Consider the following 20292-nt stretch of genomic DNA (forward strand, 5'->3'; position numbering starts at 1 on the left):
ATTAATTGTCTGGTTTATGGACCGGCTCCAAGAATGTGATGGTTTGGAAGGATGAAGCAAACATTAAGGGGAAAAAAAGCAAAATCTAGAAACAAACAAAATATAACTAAAAAATGACTCCACCATCAAAGGGAAAATACCAAAAGTTTTAATCAACATAAAAGCAGCAGTACAAAAACTGTACAGCTTTTAATCAGTCAGTAACATTAATAGTGTGTATAGTAGATGGATGCAGGTGTCACCCTGACGCCACCATAGCTGCCACCATGCTGAGTTGTTTCTTTTTTAAGTGACCAGTGACAACAGAAAGGACTGAAGGTCATAGTGCGCACACCCATAAAAAACAAGTGTTTTAATTGTTCATTTACTTGTTAACACACGAGGGAAATCCAATTCTGCCAAAGTGGTGATTAAGTGTCAGAAATGTTCACCATGCACTGACCTTAAATAATGAGTAGTGCTAAGTATCAGACTAGTAAGTACTAATAAGTACTTTCATTCACCAAAACTGGAGCACGTACCCCTTAGACGTGCTGTAAGATCAGCTCAGCACACATCATTTGTTAGATAATTGCAATTCTCTAAAAGGCACCAACACCACAAAAATAGTCAAGGGGTCCAATTTAGTGGCTTGAATTAGCTGAAGCCCGTCAGACAGCTGTGACGTTCCCCTAATAATGCCAACTGTAATTAGCCTCTGAGCAGCTTAATGAAGGAGGAACCTAGAATAGCTGAAGCCAGAATCCAGGGTTAAACAGGTGTTCTGGCTCCGCCCAAAGTTTAAAAATAAACCCCAATAATACATCAAAAATTAATGGGACCACCTGTGAGCAGCATTTCCGGGTTTAATCACAGTAGGAGCACGACCCCATTTGGCTTTAACTCAGCCACACATCCACCTTACAGGGACCAGAAGTCAAGAGTGACGAGGCATTTGGGCCACATCTGGTCCTCCCAACATTACGCAGGGTCATAACTGAGCTGAAGGGGCCCAGATCAGGCCCAGGTGTGTCAGCTGCCCGTACCCACCAATAAACAGCTGCTGCTTTTACTCTCCTGTCTGTGCACTGATGAAATCAATCACACACTCAGGTTTCCCAGCTTACTGTGGTCAGTGAACCTCAGAGAAATGAAAGGAATATTGTGTAAAGAATTCACAACTCCAGCCTTAAGCTACTGGAGATTGTTTCTTTCCCGTACTGGAACAAAACTCTCCATCTTTCCATATAATATGATGAATGTGAACACATTCCTGGCAGGAGAAATCCTTTGTCTGAGCCTGACGAGACTTATTCCTGCCCTATAAAGGCAAAAAGCAGCATAAAGAGAGCGAATGTGAGAAAAACAGCAGCCGAGCAGCCAAACGACTTGACAGATTTGAGAAAATGCAGTGATTTATTGACGTGCTGAGGTTTCCCTTCACTGAACACAAGCTGAAACAAACTGAGTCATTTTCTGCACAGATGAGCAAAGTTATTGCATTTTTGTTCTGCTTTGTAAGGAAGGCTTTACATGTGAACATTGTTAGTAGGTCAGTTAGTGACGGCTTCCATGCTCTGTAATGTGAAAATGTTCCTCTCACAGCTCTCCATTAGCGCAGGCCTGCATGGAAGTCATCATTTCCGGTCTGAAGCCACTGTACTGTCCATCAGGGCTCGGGTACTCCCTCCTGACTCTCCACACGCAGCAGCTGGGGACGGCAGGATGGGAGTCGTTAGGTGGAACCCCAAACCGCCAGCTGATGTACTGTCTGTAGGCGCAGTGACGCAGGGCGGCGGTCTGAACCTGTTTGCCTGAAGGAGACAGGGGATCCTGGTACAGAAGCACTGCCTCCAGCAGGGAGCGCCGCAGCACCAGCTGCTCAAACAGAGGAGACGAGGTGATGCAGGTGCCCTCGCTCCGCCTGCAGCACAGCTCCTCCTGCGGGAGAGAGGAAGCAGCGCAGAAGTCACACATACACCAGGCTGGACGACGCGGTTTGGCGTTTGGGTCGCTTTTCTGGTGGAGGGAAGGCTGAACATCGTGATTCGTGTCATCATCTGTCTGCAGGAGACAGAGAATGGCTCTCAAATGTCCCATGTCCTCCTGCAGAGATGAGATCATTATTTTAACAACAGTTTGTCTCTACAGTGAGAAAAATGTAGTTACATGACAGCACGCACACACACACACACACACACACACACACACACACACACACAGGGGGTTTCTGAATCAAACTTAGTCTGGCCCCTCACCAAGAACCAATTTACCTTGAGAGGTACATGTACACCACACTGCCAAAAGTATATCACTGTCTGCCTTCACACACATGAACCTGAGTAACATCCATCCTTAATCCAGAGGCTTTAATATGATGTGGGCCCACCCTTTGCAGCTATAACAGCTTCAACTCTTCTGGGAAGTCTTTCCACAGGTTTAGGAGTGTTTATGGGAATTTCTGACCATTCTTCCAGAAGCACATCTGTGAGGTCAGACACTGATGTTGGAGAGAAGGCCTGGCTCACAGTCTCCGCTCTAATCCATCCCAAAGGTGTTCTATCAGGCTGAGGTCAGGACTCTGTGCAGGCCAGTCAAGTTCTTCCACACCAAACTGGTTCATCCATGTCTTTATGGAGCTGCTTTGTGCTCTGGTGTGCAGTCATGTTGGAACAGGAAGGGGCCATCCCCAAACTGTTCCACAGAGTTGGAGCATCAAACTGTCCCAAATGTCTTGGTATGCTGAAGCATTCAGAGTTCCTTTCACTGGAACTAAGGGGCCGAGCCCAACTCCTGAAAAACACCCCCACACCATAAGCCCCCCCTCTCCACCAAACTTTACACTTGGCACAATGTAGTCAGACAGGTACCGTTCCCCTGGCAACCACCAAACCCAGACTCCTCCCTCAGATTGGCAGATGGAGAAGTGTGATTCATCCCTCCAGAGAACACGTCTCCACTGCTCTAGAGTCCAGTGGTGGCGTGCTTTACACCACTGCATCAACACTTTACACCACTGCATCAACACTTTGCATTGAGCTTGGTGATAGAAGGCTTGGATGCAGCTGCCATGGAAACCCATTCATGAAGCTCTCACTGTTCTTGAGCTGATCTGAAGGTCACATGAAAGTTGGAGGTCTGTAGTGATTGACTGCAGAAAGTTGGTGACCTCTGTGCACTATGACCCTCAGCATCCACTGACCCCACTCTGTGATTTTACATGGCCTACCACTTCATGGCTGAGCTGCTGTCGTTCCCAATCGCTTCCACTTTGTTATAATCCCACTAACAGCTGACTGTGGAATATTTAGCAGTGACTGGACTTGTTGCACAGGTATCATCCTATCACGGTACCACGCTGGGATTCACTGAGCTCCTGAGAGCGACCCATTCTTTCACTGATGTTGATAGAAGCAGTCTGCATGCAGTCCTCCTGGGATTCATTATATATATATATATATATATATATATATATATATATATATATATATATATATATATATATATATATATATATATATATATCTCATTAACCACCTCCTCCTCTTTCTTTCTGGCTCCTCCGTGGGTGGAAACTCGTCCACATGAACACAGGACCAGAGGTGAGCTGCTGCTGACTAATATCACAACAGTGTGTGTGGCAGGTATAATTACATTTACCACAAAATGTTCAGAGGTGATATGAATTCAGAATCATGTTTTGGGAGTAGAAAAGAGCCTCTGTTTGAGAAAGATTATGTGCTACATTGAGCAGGTGTTTTCATCTGACTGCATGTACAGTCCAGGTTTGTTAAAACTGTGTGCTTAAAAGCAGCTGAATTAGGCATTAGCAGCTCGTGTTTCTGAAGGTGAAATGTATGCACAGGCTACTATCAAGCATCTTTGTTGTGCATTTTCACTTTGGCTCCTGATTTGGAGTATTGCACTCTGCAGGTTTACCTTACGTGGCTGAACAGATATCGGTTTGATGTCCTGTAAACTTTTCTTTTGTGACCTTTTCACCAGTCGAAGGTTGTTCTCATCAATGTAGGACACACACAGGATGCACTGCAACACCCGGCCACATGAAATAAAGTTAATGAAGGAATCTATTAGGTTTTTTTTTTGTTTGTTTGTTTTAAATACAGTGGTTCACAGCTGCAGCAAACACAAAATCAAATCAAAATCCATCACCTTCTCTTGGTCGCGGACTGACTCCACTTTCCTCTCAGAGTAGTTTTGTCCGACCTCTGCAGAGTAACAGCTGGTTCCAATCAACCAGTCAATCAGGATGGTTGTCTGGAGGAAAAGAGACTCAAACCATGACTGGAGATGTGGCACTCTTACCTGCAGCCACAGCTAATTCTCATTTATACTGAGGCCTGTGCCATGAAGCGGGTCAGGATTAACTCTGGGTTTTCATGGTAACTGGTTTCACCTGCTCCTGGGAGGTTCTGCTAGTGATCTCTCAGAGACCTACAGCAGCTTTCCTCTTTCTGATTTATTATCAACTCAAAGGTTTTGACTACGACAAAAACTCAAGAACATGACTAAAAACCATATTTTCAAATAAACAGTTCTTGCCAAGTTAAATTTTTTATTTACCATAAATAAAACTAAAGTGAATAAAAAACAGTGAAAAAGAGAAAAAAAAGGTCAAACATCTGAGAAAGTCAAAATTATTAGATACAAGATCAAACTAAACCTTTGCATCAGATTGGTATAAAAATACAAAGTTAGACAAGATAGAAACGTTTGTCTAGTTTTAAAATGTTAAATTCTAAGAATAAAAAAAATAAAGTGATTAAAAAGTCCAAAAGTCTTTATACAAAGTCAAAATGTGGTAATTCTCAAAATAAAATAAACTTTTAAAAATGAAAAATTGTTAAGTTGAAATTATGAGACAAAAAGTCAGAATGATGACATGAAACCAACATTTTTCAGTAAACCTTTCTTGCCTTTCTTCCCAGCCAGGGTACAGTAAAGGGCCCCGGGCCGGGCCCCCAGGCTGGGCCCCCATGCTACCCAAGCCTACCTTGGAATATGAGTGAGAGACATAACTGAAGCAGCTCTGACGTCACCCAGATTAACAAGGTCCGCATCAGGTGTTGAGGATGCTAAGTGGGCTACTGGAACAAGGATACGGCACAAGTGGACAAGGGAGGAGAACAAGAACTGTTGGAATGCATCCCCAGTGAAAGGGCTTACATGAAGAGGAAGTGGGACCTATGGATTCTTCAACATCCAGACTGACACCAAAACAACTCGTAGCTCAGTGTCAGCTCAGTGCTATCGCAGCTAGAGACTGACGAGGTACAAAACAAATGCTCCGGTGAGGGAGAGCCAGGACAACGGGTCGGGGGGGGGATATCAGATATCAGATATCATCCCCACAAATGCACAACAAAGATGCTTCAGACCCTGACATGATTCACTTACTGGCTAAAGAAGCTAACTGCACTACATGAGCACCTGGCAGCAAAAATGAACCAGCTGATAGAGCTCGATACATGAGTGGGGATTGGCAGAAATACCAGAGGTGCAAAACATCAGCTAATGGTAGAGCAGTCACTTGAGACTACAAGACCAGACTGCCCAACCTGTGCACCACCTGAACTGACTACAAGAAAGCCGATGACTCACCGCCACACACATGGATCCTGGAATGCCTGGAACTGTACAAGATCAACAGGACCCTAAGAGCCGTCATCGGGAACTCAGTGGGAATATGGAGAACAACACTAGAGGCCAACTTCAAGCCAACTGTATGAGTCACCATCAAATGCAGGATTTACCAAGGAGATGCTCTGTCCCCACTGCTGTTCTGCATAGGCCTGAACCCCCTCAGCCAAATCAGCAAGACTGGCTATGGAATGGAGCAAAAATCCACCACCTCCTCTACATGGGTGACATCAAGCTGACATCGATTTACTGATTCACACCACACAGATCTACAGCAATGACATTGGAATGTCACTCGGACTGGAGAAGTGTAGTTGGATGGTAACAAAGAGAGGGAAGGTAGTCAGAACTGAGGGGATTGTACTACCAGAAGGAAACATTGCAGACACTGAGGACAGCTACAAATACCTTGGAATCCCACAGGCAGATGGGAACCATGAAGAGGCCGCTAGGAATGCTGCAACCTCCAAGTACCTGCAGAGAGTAAGGCAAGTCCTGAAGAGTCAGCTGAATGGGAAGAACAAGATCTGGGCTATCAACACCTATGTCCTGCCAGTCATCAGATACCCTGCTGGGATAATAAGGACTTTTGAGAACAACAGAGCTAAGATCCTGTGGGACTTCCAGATACAGACAAACTTGTGGTGGCTAACCAACCGGATATCGATGAGGTGGACAAGCAAAGGAAGAAGGTCGTGGTGATAGAGATTGCAATACCAATTGATGGTAACATCAAGAAGAAGGAACAGCAGAAGCTGGATAAATACCAAGGGCTCAGAGAGGAGCTGGAGAGGATGAGGAAGATGAAGGTAACAGTGGTCCCCGTGGTAATGGGAACACTCAGGGCAGTGACCCCCAAACCTGGAGAGTGGCTCCAGCAGATTCCTGGAACAACATCTCTGTCCAGAAGAGCGCAATACTGGGAACAGCTAAGATACTGTGCAGGACCCTCAAGCTCCCAGGCCTCTATAAAAATCTCAAGCCTGTTTCATCTTCCTGCTACATGAAAAACTTAAATTACTAAAAAAAAATTTAATGCTAATGTTAAAATTTAGACTTAGAAACATTGTACACATATTTTACTTGTACTTAGTTTGGAAAATAAGAATTAAAATCAGTCTTTCTGGTCTCTATAGAGAAATTCAGTTCATCTACAGATGCAGATGAGCTGAATACATTTCAGATGCACTGAACTCCCACTCTGAACTTTCACACTGAGCCCACTGTGCTCACTGCTAGAGGAGGATGAAAGCATGAATGGATGCTTGTGTGTGGTCTCACCAGCGCGTAGTATGACAGCGTTGAACCGATGTAGATGATGAGCTGAATGAAGCTAAACTTTCCCGCCTGAAAAACAAATCAAACTGTTTTTTGTTTTTTTTCCAAAATCACATTTTTCTCTTTAGACAAAAAATAAATAAATAAAAAAATGTAGAAATACTGAGAACAGACATTTCCAGGAGCAAACAGGCAAGCACAAATTAAGTTACTGATAAAATACATCTTGGATGACTTGTCGGTAATTTTATTTCAGTAATAAGACACGAGACTTTTTCCCTTTCAGCTGCAACAAAAACGCACACAGCCCCTGAACATAAAAGCCAAAATTCACAGATACTGAGTCTAAAGATGTTACCAGTCACATAAATCTGATTTGTCTGATTACATTTTGCTCGTCTGCGTCGCTGTCCGGCATCAGTTTGAATTTTCCAGAGTTAAACTTTGATTAGTTCCTACAGCATTTCTCAATCTGTCCAATTTTAAACATTTTTAAATCCAAAGCCCAGATTATTTGTTCAGCTTTAAGTGGATTCAAACTTGCATAACAGGAAAAAGGAAGGAATACATACAACAGAGATAGATAAAGACAGCCAGAGAAAAAGATGGTATAAATGGGGTTTACGTGATTAGTTTGAAGGAGTTTATCAAAGAATAAATCATGTTAAAAATCCTGGGTTCTGGAGGTTTATGCATGCAATTTGTTTTTTTTTTTTGGATCCAAAAATTGTGGAGACCATTTACGTTCAAATCCCCAAGTGTAATATGTTAAACAGGGAACTAATACAATTTGTAGGAAATGCTCCTGGAAATAATCAAGAAGGGATCTCAGAGCAGTGCATCGAATTCCTCCGTGTGTGCTCTGCCTTCTGTAAAACTCTGCATGAAATGTACTTTGAATATACTGTGAATATACTTCCTGTTCCTTTGAAGGCCCACAGGTGAGTCACAGTAACTGTGGTTGTATGGCACATTTACTCTAAACACTACCATAGCATAGCTTCAGGTGAAGCCACTGCTTTAAACCTGTTTAGCTGTTTAGCAGGTCTACGGGAAAATTACTCTCCTGTTCATCTGACCTCAGTAAACACTTCCTGATGGGTTTATGGCCTCTGTTGCTCTTACTTAATAAGGCCTTACTGTCTATCCTGTAAGTTCCCCATTTAGAGTCAAAAATGAGGATAAGGCAGGGGGATATTACAGTAGCGACGTGAATCTTTTACATGTCGTAGATGCACGCTGCACTGCGGGCCTGGGCTGTAGCTGAAAAGCCCCAAAAATGAGGTTCTACCTCCTTTTTTTTTCTTTCAAGATGGCGGCGCGCACAGACGCAGCGGCTCACGGCTCTTCCTTTCGGTGCTCTTTTTTGTACTTTTTGTATTTCATATTTGTTAGTTTTGGTGCATTTGTCTCTGCAAACAACTGCTACACACGCCAGGATCTTGTGGACATTGGCTACCGGCACAAGATATCAGTATCGAGTGATTTTCACTACACTCATAACATCCCAGACAACATAGCGAGACCGCCGGGGGCTCTGTGGATTGTTATCGGGTCTGGAAGGCGCCGCCGACGGCGGAGGGAGAGGAAGCAGAAGCGGGGCTGCAGGTCCGGCTCTATGCTGAAGCTGAAATGCCAACCACACAGGCCTCCTCTGCCGAGCCTGTATCTCTCCAACGCCAGGTCCATGGTAAATAAAACGGACAACCTAGAGTTAGAGCTGGCTGTAAATCGCTATGTTCGTGACTGCTGTGTAATGATTATCACCGAGACCTGGCTAAACCCCCACATTCCCGATGCTAGCGTGCAGCTAGCAGGCCGCACTCTGCTACGCGGAGATCGGACCAAGGACTCCGGTAAGAGCAGGGGAGGGGGTCTCTGTATTTACGTGCATGAGGACTGGTGTAACAACGGAACAATCATAGACAAACATTGTTCCCCAGACCTCGAGTACATGTCTGTAAGATGTCGGCCCTTTTTTCTACCCAGAGAGCTAACAGTAGTGATCGTCACAGCTGTGTATATAGCTCCCGATGCTAACGTTAGCATGGCGCTCTCTCTCCTGCTGAACGCCATTAACGAACAGCAGCGGGTCCACCCCGACGGTGTTCTTATTATCGCGGGAGACTTTAACAAGGCCAACTTAAAGACTGTACTCCCGAAATTCCACCAACATGTCAAATGTTCCACAAGAGGGGAGAACACTCTTGACCATGTTTACTCCAACATTAAGCACGCTTACAGAGCCAAACCCCTCCCCCACCTCGGCCAGTCCGACCATCTTTCCCTGCTGCTCACCCCAGCATACACCCCCCTCAGACGGAGAGCCAGGCCTACTGTAAAAACCATTACAACCTGGCCTGAAAACGCACTCTCCGACCTACAGGACTGCTTTGCATACACAGACTGGGACTTATTCGAACACGAGGACCTAGAAACATTCACAGGGACGGTACTGGACTACATTAAGTTCTGTATCGGAAATGTGACTGTCAGCAAAAACATCCGGGTTTTCCCTAACCAGAAACCCTGGATGAACAGCCAGGTCCGTTCACTCCTCAAAACCCGTGATGCTGCCTTCAGGTCAGGCGACAGAGCTCTGTACAGTGCTGCTCGAGCTGACCTGAAAAGAGGAATTAAAAAAGCCAAAACGGACTACAGGAGGAGAATAGAGTCCCATCTGTCCAGCAATAACACACGGGAGGTGTGGCAGGGCATTCAGAACATCACAAACTTCAGAGGCTGTGATGTGACTGCAGGAGACCTGAGTGTGTCACTAGCAGAGGAACTTAACTGTTTCTTTGCTCGCTTTGAGATGCCTCAGGACCACCCATCTGCTCCAGTCCTGCCCCCCCCACCAGGCTGCACCCCACTCACTGTCCAGGAGCATGAGGTATGGCGCGTGCTCCTGGCAGTGAACCCCAGGAAGGCTACCGGACCAGACGGAGTACCTGGCAAGGTGATCAGAGCGTGTGCCCACCAGCTCACCCTGATTCTCACCAGGATTTTCACCCTCTCCCTGGCCCAAGCAGTCATCCCCCCCTGCCTAAAAACAGCCACAATCATCCCCGTGCCCAAAAGGTCATCTGTCACCAGCCTAAATGATTACCGCCCTGTGGCCCTCACACCGGTAATCATGAAGTGCTTTGAGAGGCTGGTTCTCCAGCACATCAAAGACCATCTGCCCCCCACTTTCGACACCCATCAGTTTGCATATCGAGCAAACAGATCCACAGAGGACGCCATCGCTGTAGCTCTCCACTCTGTGTTGAGCCACTTGGAGCAGCAGCAGAGCTACGCTCGCATGCTCTTTGTGGATTACAGCTCAGCGTTCAACACAATCATCCCGGACATTCTCACCACCAAACTGCACACCCTGGGCCTCCCCCCTCTCACATGTTCCTGGATCAAGGACTTCTTAACCAACCGGCCCCAGACTGTGAGACTTGGCCCCCATCTCTCCTCCACCCGCACACTGAGCACTGGCTCCCCACAGGGCTGTGTGCTGAGCCCCCTCCTGTACTGCCTCTACACCCATGACTGCAGTCCGGCCCACAATAACAACCTCATCGTCAAATTTGCTGACGACACCACGGTGGTTGGACTCATCTCGAAGGGAGATGAGGCAGCTTACAGAGAGGAGGTCTTGAAGTTGACAGCCTGGTGTTCAGAACAACCTGGTACTGAACACCATGAAAACCAAAGAGATCATCATCGACTTCAGGAAGCACAGGACTGACCCAGCTCCCCTCTACATCAACAGCGAGCGTGTGGAGAGGGTCCACACCTTCAGGTTTCTTGGTGTCCTCATCTCTGCTGATCTCTCTTGGTCAGATAACATCACAGCTGTTATCAAGAAGGCTCAGCAGCGACTTCACTTCCTGAGGGTCCTCAGGAAGAACAACTTGGACTCAAACCTGCTGCTGACCTTCTACCGCTCATCCATTGAGAGCCTGCTGACGTACTGTATCACAGTATGGTACGGCAGCTGCACTGAGGCAGACAGGGTCAGGCTTCAGAGGGTAGTCAAGACAGCACAAAGAATCGTTGGCTGCCCTCTCCCCTCCCTGATGGACATCTACACCTCCCGCTGCATCAGCAGAGCCAGGAACATCATCAAGGACAGCTCACACCCTGGCTTTGACCTGTTTGACCTGCTGCCCTCTGGCAGGCGCTACAGGTGCATCAAAGCCAGAACAAACAGACTCCAGAACAGTTTCTTCACCAGAGCAATCACCACCCTGAACTCACACACTCACCCACTGTAACTGTGCAATATTATATTATTCATACTGAACAATATCTGACATTCCTATATTGTGTAATATCCAGTATTCATTCACTAGTGCAATATTCATTCACCAAGTGCAATATTCATCATCTTCATTATTATATGTATACACATATTTACTTTTCTTACAATGTACAGATGCACCAATGTATGTATGTATATATTTTTATACATGCTATTTTTTGTATATTTTACACATTGTTTATTTCTGTATATCTCTTGATTATATTGATCATACTAGATTATAATATTTTCATAGTATTTTGGTGGTCCTCCAATCTCATTGTACATCCTGTATAATGACAATAAAGGCATTCTATTCTATTCTATTCTTATTCACTTTTATTTGATCTCTATTTCAACATTTCAGGAGAAAAACAAACCCCACAATTCTGAAAACACAACAAAACTGAAATAGCATGATTGCTGTATTTTCAGTTTTGCTGTGGTGTCTCCTGAAATGTTGGGTTTCTGAAATACTCGTCAGGGTCTCAGGAGCACAATAATTAATCTGATGAGTCAATGAGTGGATCGAGTCGTTTTCTAAGCGACCCCGGTCTGACTCCTGTGGATGTCTGATGGATGAAGTAGTCAGCGTCACTTTAACCCTCTGCAGCCCACCTGTCCAAACACCATGACATCAAATCTGATCCCAAAGGCCTTGTAGAGGGTTCGCTCCTCCACGCCGTTCACCGTGCTGTACTTTGCGTACCTGATGAAAACAGAACAGCACTGAACAGGTTTAACTCTGCACTGAAAGCACGAGGAGGAGGTTTGTTTATATGGAGCCTGCAGAGTTCTCTGAGGCTGCTCTGGTTTCACTTCCAGGCCCCTTTTTTACGCTTCCTTAAGTGATTCTTGTGCACACAGAATCTGAGCATGGAGGTGACCTTTGACCCTTGCTCACCTGAAGTTGAGGCCGGGATAGAGCGTCTTGTTGCTCTCCTTTTCATCCAGACGCTTGAAAGAGTACCTGGGGAGGCAGCGCTGCATGAGCGGGTCGAGGTTGCAGTCCCATTTGATCAGGATGCCGATGACGCCTCCCTGTGGTCAAAGGTGGGACTGTGAAAGCTCAAAACTTGACTGGGAAAACCCATCATCATCTCATGTGTCAGATTTTAGAGGTGTCAGTATTTACTACTCCAACCCACCACATTTCAGATCTTCCAATAAGAGTATTTCAACTTATGTCTGAGGAAAACAGAGGACAGTAGCTGCACGCCCTGAAATTTATTGTGGCATCACTTCCCTTTTTTTTTTTGGCCACCAGCACCGTTTCATTTCTGCTTGAGTACAGAAATGGATCCCAAAGAGGAAGCCACAAAAACAGAGAAAATCTTTGTTTTCTGGTCCGTGTTCCAGTCAGGACAAATTTGACTGCCTTTAAAGTTAAAATGTGTGAGGCTGGACTGCTTTAAGAAAAATTCTGCTTTCACCAGAGAAACCTGTGAACAGGTGAGCCCACCTCCACTGCCATCTCTGAGAACTTCTCCCCGGCCTCTCGGATGATGTCTCCCAGTCTGAAGATGGGGCACAGGGAGTCGTTTTCTCTGTGGCAGCTCCTCAGGTAGGCATCATTCATCTGTGGTAGGATGTTCCTTCTGTAAAAGAAAACAGACTATAAAAATCAGGGGATCCCTGGTGGTGAAGGGTCTCTATTTGAAGGAGCTACAAACTGTTGGTCTACACTTTTCATTCTTAATGCAAAATATGAGCATTATTAAACACGGTGTGCAGCCACAACAACCCAGCAGCAAGATATGTTACACAAAGCAGAGATAAAATGCAAACAGTTATCTTTGCATTTCTTAAGCGCCTCAAACCCAGAGCAGTCTCACCTGATGTAGTTGAAGGCCGGGAACCGGATGTTGTTTTTGATGAGGACCGTGAAATTCTCAGCTGCTGCCAGCAGAGCAGGCCTGCATCACAGGAAAACCATCATTATTACATGCAGGAGGAGTTGGGCCATTGAAAGCTGTTCACACAGTGAGACGTGAAGCTCTCAGGCAACAGCTGAGCGTGATCCTGACTGTGATGGTGCCCCACATGAGTCCTCCCGTCAGCTTTAGGAGCCAAAACACTTCTGACAGCAAACTAGAGCCATTAAAAAGTGCTTAGAAGTTCCATCAGCTTCCCAAAATCCTCCTTGTGCTGAATACTGCATGATTTTAAGATTCAGATCAGTGTTAAATGTAGAATTCAAGTATTGGATGCTTGTGGGACTATCAATCAACTTCTGGGCCAAATCCTGACTGATGGCAGCCGCTCCTGCATAATCGATGCTCGGAGGGTTTTTGTTGGCTCAGTCCGCCTCTTGAGGATGAACTAAGTTCTCAGTGGGATTCAGATCTCAGGAGTTTCCTGGACATGGACCCAAAATTTCAATGTTTTGTTTCTCAAGCCGCTGAGTTCTTGCTTTGCTCCATCAGGCCAGAAGAGGTGTTCCTCACCAAACTGCTCTTGGATATCGATGCTCTTAGACGATGTTTTGGTGTCATTCTTTATTCGTGTCTGTGTTCTTAGGCACAATTGTGAGTGAGCACACTCCCCTGGATGAAAAGCAACCCCACACATAAAGGATGCTTTACAGTAGACGTGGCACAGGACTCAGCTTTTCTCCTCCAGATGCTCCAAACTCTCTGAAAGGGGCTTCATCGGAGGAAATGACTTCAGCCCGTCCTCAGCAGTCCAGTCCCTGTACTTGTTGCAGAACATCGGTCTGTCCTTGATGCTGGCGTCTTTGTTGCCCTTCTTGACACCAGGCCGCCCTCAAAAAGTCTTTGCCTCAGTGCATGTGCACTCTCACCTGCATGCTGCCATTCCTGAGCAAGTTCTGCATGGGTGGTACTCCAATCACCTTTAGGACGTGGTCCTGGTACTTACTGGACTTTCCTGGTCGCCCTGAAGCCTTCTTCACAACAACTTGCCCTCTCTCCTCAAAGTTCTTGACAGTACAATCTTACTAATGGAAATATTCTTGCCTGTGAAGCCTTTTTATGTAAAGCAGTGATGACTGCAGGTGTTTCCATGCAGGTAACCATGGTTAACAGAGGGAGAGCAATGATTTCAAGCATCACCCTCCTTTTAAAGTCTGCTGTTCTAACTCAGCATGACGGAGGGATCTCCAGGCTTGTCCTCATCAAAGCTCTCACCTGTGTTAACGACAGGGTCACTGAGATGATGTCAGCAGGTCCTTTTTGTTTGAGCTGAAATGCAGTGGATGGGATTTTTTGGGGGATTTTGCAATTAATTGTAATTCATCTGATCAGTCTTCATAACACATATGCAAACTGCCATCATAAAAACTGAAGCAGCAGACTTTTCATTATAAAACTTTTGGCCATGTCTGTTCATATTAGAGGGGGTGTGATGGTGTGTGAGTATGTTTGTTCTCCTGCTTTAGGTTCCAGCCTTTGCAGATGACTACTTGTATGATGTGTCCTCCAGCTGCTAACACGATGGAGCCAAGGAGGACGTAGAAACGAGAACAACAACTGTGTGTCTCGGCCCTGATTCAGGAGGTGTTCTCACTGCACAGTCCACATGCGTCAAACTAGATGCCACACCCGTGTTTATTGGATCCATGTCACACAGTGTGGTTTCCAGTGAACAGTGAAGGTTTCAAATGTCACCTTGTGCAGACACCTTAATTCGTCTTACCTTGGAGGGGTCGATGTGGTTTCGACTGGACACCATGCAGAAACTTCACAGGTTTTCTTCAGTACATCAAACTTCACGCACGATCCCGTCTGAATCCCTGCAGGACACAAACAGTCCCGTCAGCTCCGCGGAACGTCTGAATCCTGCAGCACATGACCTGAATCCTGACCTTTACTGGAGCACAGAGCTGCAGAGAACTGCAGCTATCTGAGCCTCAAGCTGCAAAACAGCAAATGCTGCCCTAAGATAAGAGGGACCTCCTGTTTCCAAACAGGAGGTCCCTCTTATCTTAGGGCAGCATTTTCACCTCACAGTTTGAGGAAGGGGGGGGGGGGGGGGGGCTTTCTGTGTGGGTCTGCTCCAGGTGCTCCAGCTTCCTCCCACAGCCCTGAGATATGCATGTGAGGCTAACTGGTGCTTCATGGATGTGAGAAAGATTAAGTGTTTAAAGTGTGAATTAAGCTCTGTGTGGGTGCACGTTTAGATGTGGTTTGGTGGTCAGCAAGAGGAGAAAAACTGCAGTTTAAATTTGGTTTCCCCTTAAATGTTGTTAATGTCTTCACTGTCTCACAGAATCAGCTCATTCTAACTCTGTTAAATCTTTATTGCTAACTGGAGCTCCATTTCCCATCACGGTGTCAAACCTTTGAATGCAGGACTTTCACCTGCAGTGTGGTGTTTTCATTAGAGCGTATTGTTCTGTAAAAGTCATTTTGTAAATGACTTTTTGTAAATATTTTCCATTTTGAGTTAAAAGGGTCGTGTTAACAAGTGCTTCTCAATTCATCTTTAAAGGGAAAGATGCAAAATTTTCTTTATTTTTTAGATTTCTACTGTTCATAGATTAATTTTTTAAAACAAAGACTGGAACCAACAATGTGTCAGTTTATCTTTTAATACTTGCTGACTTCATTACTCAGGGGCCCTTAGCTTCAAGCCCATTTGTTCCCACTGTTTTAAAACTTCTCATAAAACTATATTTAAAAAAGGCTCAGTGCATCTCTGTCATTACAAACAGTGCACTCGTTGACCTATTAAACTACAGTGTAATGGAGAAACGCGTCACCCAGTGCAGCAGTGAGGCTCAGTGATGGGTGTGGAGAAAGTAGTGACCTCCAGCCTGAACAAAAATCTGCAGATCCTTTAATCGACACCGGAGGGTGACTCCAAAGGCGAGTCATCCCCACAGTTAAAATGTTAAAATATTCAATCTTACAAATCTGGTACAAAAACATTCTGGCGTACAGCAGGTGGATTTATTTTCCTAACCTTCCCACCCCACCTGTATTAAGGCTTAATTATCATTGGGGATGTGGCTGCTGTGAGTGATGGGGGGGCATCTGTGCTGGTTCTTTGCACCTATTTGAGGCCAATAAACTGGATCGTTTGGCTGTTTGCTGCCTTTTTATTATTGGCAGGTAAAAACTGCAGTTTGTTGGCTCCATTTTAAAACTTGAATCAGGTCTAATGAAAGAGGCGCTGTACCATGTCTCTGCTGATCCCAGGCTCCTTTCTCACAGTCCTGATCGGTGCGACAGAGTCTGCCTTTAACAGGAACCTGCAATACAGACACAGACAAAGTACACTGCTTATTAACAGCATCCTCATCTATTGTCTGGTCGTTGCTAATAATACAGTCTTTGAACTAATTAAATTATAAGTGCAGAGATCATAATAATGATGAAAAAGCACCTGTGCACATTTCCCCTGCTTCTGATTCTTTGTCACAATGACGTTGGTCACCACAAAGAAGGAGTTTTTGCCCTAAAAAGATTTTTTATTTAACTTTTAAAAGGAATTTAAATTATTTGACAACAATTTATAAAAAAAAAAAAAAAAAAAAAAAAACAGTCAGCACCCAGAGGACTGAGTTCCCACCTTCCACGGCCCGCTGTAGTCCACCTCGTCCCACACCATGTTCCTGACCCCAAGCAGCGAGGCCTGAGCCCCACCCTTCACCTTGGTGGTAACGGAGCTAACCACCAGGTCAAACTCCTGGTACTTCCTGTTCCACAGCATCATGATACTGCAACACAGCAAGAAATAACATCTTTAAAATGATCAGAGGGAAAACCTGTCACATGGTCTGTGCCGGAGAACGCAGACTTTTAAAACCGTGTCAAAACTGAAGGCACAGTGTGAAAGTTTACGAGGCATCAAAGGCCTGCGTATGGAGCTTAACCCGTCTTAGGCACAGAAAATTAACATTTTGATCTTCAACTAATCTGCAGATCATGCTGGTGATTAATCAGGGACCTTGCTGATTTATTTTTGTCTGACACAAAATTTAAAACTATTTTGTTTTTCCATCTGGCTTCTTTTTCTGTCTGTAGTTCCACTAGGACGTCGTGTTTGGGTGGGCAGCAACAAAAATGTTCCTTTCCCCAAGCAAAGCATATAAACAAAGGTGCTCAGAGGATTTTGGGTCGGGGCCTATGACACCATAAAATTATTTCATTGTATCCACTCACCAATAATTCAACTCAATTTAGTTTTATTTATATAGCACCAAATTACAGCAGTCGCCTCAAGGTGCTTTGTATTGTAGGTAAAGACCCTACAATAATACAGAGAAAACCCAACAGTCAGAACGACCCCCTATGAGCAGCACTTGGTAACAGTGGGAAGGAAAAACTCCCTTTAACAGGAAGAAACCTCCAGCAGAACCAGGCTCAGGGAGGGGGGGTCATCTGCTGAGGGGGGAGAGACAGAGATTAATAATAACTAATGATTAAATACAGAGTGGAGTATAAACAGAGTAAAAAGAGGTGGATCACCTGATCCAGCCCTAACTATAAGCTTTATCATAAAGGAAAGTTTTAAGCCTAATCTTAAAAATAGAGAGGGTGTCTGTCTCCTGAATCCAAGCTGGGAGCTGGTTCCACAGAAGAGGCGCCTGAAAGCTGAAGGCTCTGCCTCCCATTCTACTCTTAAGTATCCTAGGAACCACAAGTAAGCCAGCAGGCTGAGAGAGAAGTGCTCTGTTGGGGTGATACAGTACTATGAGGTCTTTGAGATAAGATGGGGCCTGATTATTCAAGACCTTGTAGGTGAGGAGAAGGATTTTAAATTCTATTCTAGATTTAACAGGGAGCCAATGAAGAGAAGCCAATATGGGAGAAATCTGCTCTCTCTTTCTAGTCCCTGTCAGTACTCTAGCTGCAGCATTTTGGATCAGCTGAAGGCTTTTCAGGGAGCTTTTAGGACAGCCTGATAATAATGAATTACAATAATCATACAATAATGAATTAGCTTTTCAGCATCACTCTGAGAAAGGATGTTTCTAATAAGAGAATTGATTGGTTTGTTGTTTTGTTGGGGGGGGGGGGGTCTAAAAGAATATAAATATAGTGTTCACATATTGAAAATTAACAATTATCTTAATAAGAAACAGAAAATAATTTAGAAAACTACAGCAGGCACAGAAGTAGCAGCACAGGACCCTCCTGGTGCAGCCTGTGAAGAAAATTATAAATAAACAAACAACTCTTTTTTTTGTTTGTTTGTTTCATAGTTTTGAATGTGTGGGCTGATGATTCCTCTATGAGCACAACCTGCTCGTTTTTGCTACTTTTTCCATGTTCTTTCCTTTTGTTTTACCTTTTTGGCACTTCTGATGTTTTTGCAGTGTGTTGTTTATTTCTTCTCTGCTGCTGTTATCATCATCATTATCATACCATTAATATTATTGATAAACTTTTAAATGATTTTCTAGTAGCGGTTCCAAAATACTCAAGTATCGACATGCGTCAAAATCGCTGAACTTGCTGGGTGAGAATTATTAGACGCACCTGAGTACCGCACACAGGTGGATACTGCGCAAAAGTATAAGTGCATTTTAAGAATATCTGACCCTCGGTGGAGGGTTCAGACCCATTCAGTCATCAATAAATGATCCGTTAAAGGATTCGTTTCTGTGTCCCTCTGAAAACGGGGAAACGCTCTGAGCTTTAAAGTGGAAGTACCCGCTGAGTGTGCAGCCGCACGGTGCGTGCGTGGGCTCAGATATTTCACATCCACTCACCAGATGAAGAGCAGAATGGCTCCGTTCAGGCTCCACTTGAGTGAGCCGAGCCGGACGCTCTGGATCCGGACCAGCTTGTTGGTTTCGTACTGACACAGAGCGCGCAGCCTGCAGCACGGCATGGTGATGACGGGAAGGCGCTCGGGGCTGGATTTTTAGGACTTTTTGTCTGATTGTGCGGAGGAGGAATCTCTGACTCATTTCGCGACTCCTCTTCCTGTGTGGATGGTCACATGGCCAGCCTTCAGCAGCTGCTCTCCTCATCGCAAACTCACACACAGGGAATGATTTGTATTTGCATGTTTTATAATGCCAAATTTAAAATGCAGAAACATCATCTAGACTCTGGCGTTATTTACTGCTTTAATATTAGGCTTTCATATTTGTAAGCTATCTTTGGTTCTTTGGGAAAACCTTTCAGGGTTTCCAACTTCATCCCCATCATTTTATTACGATTTATAGACTCGAATGCATGAGTGTGCATTTTATTTGTGTACTGGAGGGGATCATCAGACACTGTGTTTCCTCTGTTCTGCTGATTTGTGTTTATTTGTGTATTTATTGATGATTTTTTATGCTGCAGTGTTTGAACTGTTTGTTTCCTGAGGGATCACTCAGTCTGATATCAGAGCTGCTTTTCTGTGTTTCAGGGAGGAAGTAACCTGCTTAGCCTGTCACCTGTCAGTGGCAAACATTTATAAACACCTGGATTGTAACAGCTCACCTGTTTCTGCTCTAAAGTTTCTGTGATTTGGGTTGATCTTTCTTCTCTACAGTCTCTGAGCTTTTTCATGCCTGTAACTCCACAGCAGCTGCTGCAGCCTCGGTATCAGCTTGGCGAACATTTTCTCAACAGTTTCAAAGTTTCCATCAGGATTTAGTGCAATAAAAAAATCACTTAGCAATTCCTTTAATCCATTCATCCATCCATCCATCCATCCCAAGCCCAAGTTGAAGAAAATAAAATCCTGCTCTGTTTGTTTGTTTGTTGCTGCTCAGCTGAGTAAACAGCTCACCTGTTTTTCGGACCTTTAAATGAAAAAAAAAATCTCCTTTTTCCTTTCGGCTTCTTCGTGACTCAAATATGAAGAATAAAAATTACTCTTTTTGAACCATTTTTTCATTATTAAACTCCTTCAGGACTCTAGGGGGCAGTGTTGTCTCCACTTTGGTCACTCGGTGTGATCCTGTCTCCGTCTCCACAGACTTGTTATAAAATACCAAACTGAAACTTTCAAAGATGGAAAACTAAACTGCAACCAAAGCAAGAATCTGGTGATTTCATGTATGCTTTTCTTCCAGATAAAGAGCTTCTTGTTCTCAGCAGGACAAGTGCATTGTTGTGATGGGACAGACTGAGCCATGAGGAAACAATGAAGCAGTCATGTGTGCGGAGCTG

At 44.7% G+C, this 20292-nt stretch overlaps 1 protein-coding gene across 1 annotated transcript; it reads right to left on the reverse strand.

Annotated features, from left to right (window-relative positions):
• Nucleotides 1–202: 202 nt before the first annotated feature.
• p2rx7 (purinergic receptor P2X, ligand-gated ion channel, 7) lies at nucleotides 203–19072 on the reverse strand. Its single transcript, XM_030723522.1, has 13 exons — nucleotides 18894–19072; nucleotides 16748–16895; nucleotides 16562–16633; nucleotides 16355–16427; nucleotides 14870–14966; nucleotides 13048–13128; nucleotides 12675–12810; nucleotides 12117–12253; nucleotides 11831–11921; nucleotides 6922–6987; nucleotides 4153–4257; nucleotides 3919–4026; nucleotides 203–2085 (listed from the first exon to the last, which is right to left on the reverse strand). Exons 1-13 carry the CDS (start codon nucleotides 19013–19015, stop codon nucleotides 1579–1581), a joined length of 1743 nt encoding a protein of 580 aa, XP_030579382.1. The 5' UTR covers nucleotides 19016–19072; the 3' UTR covers nucleotides 203–1578.
• Nucleotides 19073–20292: the final 1220 nt, after the last annotated feature.

This window comes from Archocentrus centrarchus, unplaced genomic scaffold (genome assembly GCF_007364275.1).
Source record: "Archocentrus centrarchus isolate MPI-CPG fArcCen1 unplaced genomic scaffold, fArcCen1 scaffold_26_ctg1, whole genome shotgun sequence".
NCBI lineage: Eukaryota > Metazoa > Chordata > Actinopteri > Cichliformes > Cichlidae > Archocentrus > Archocentrus centrarchus.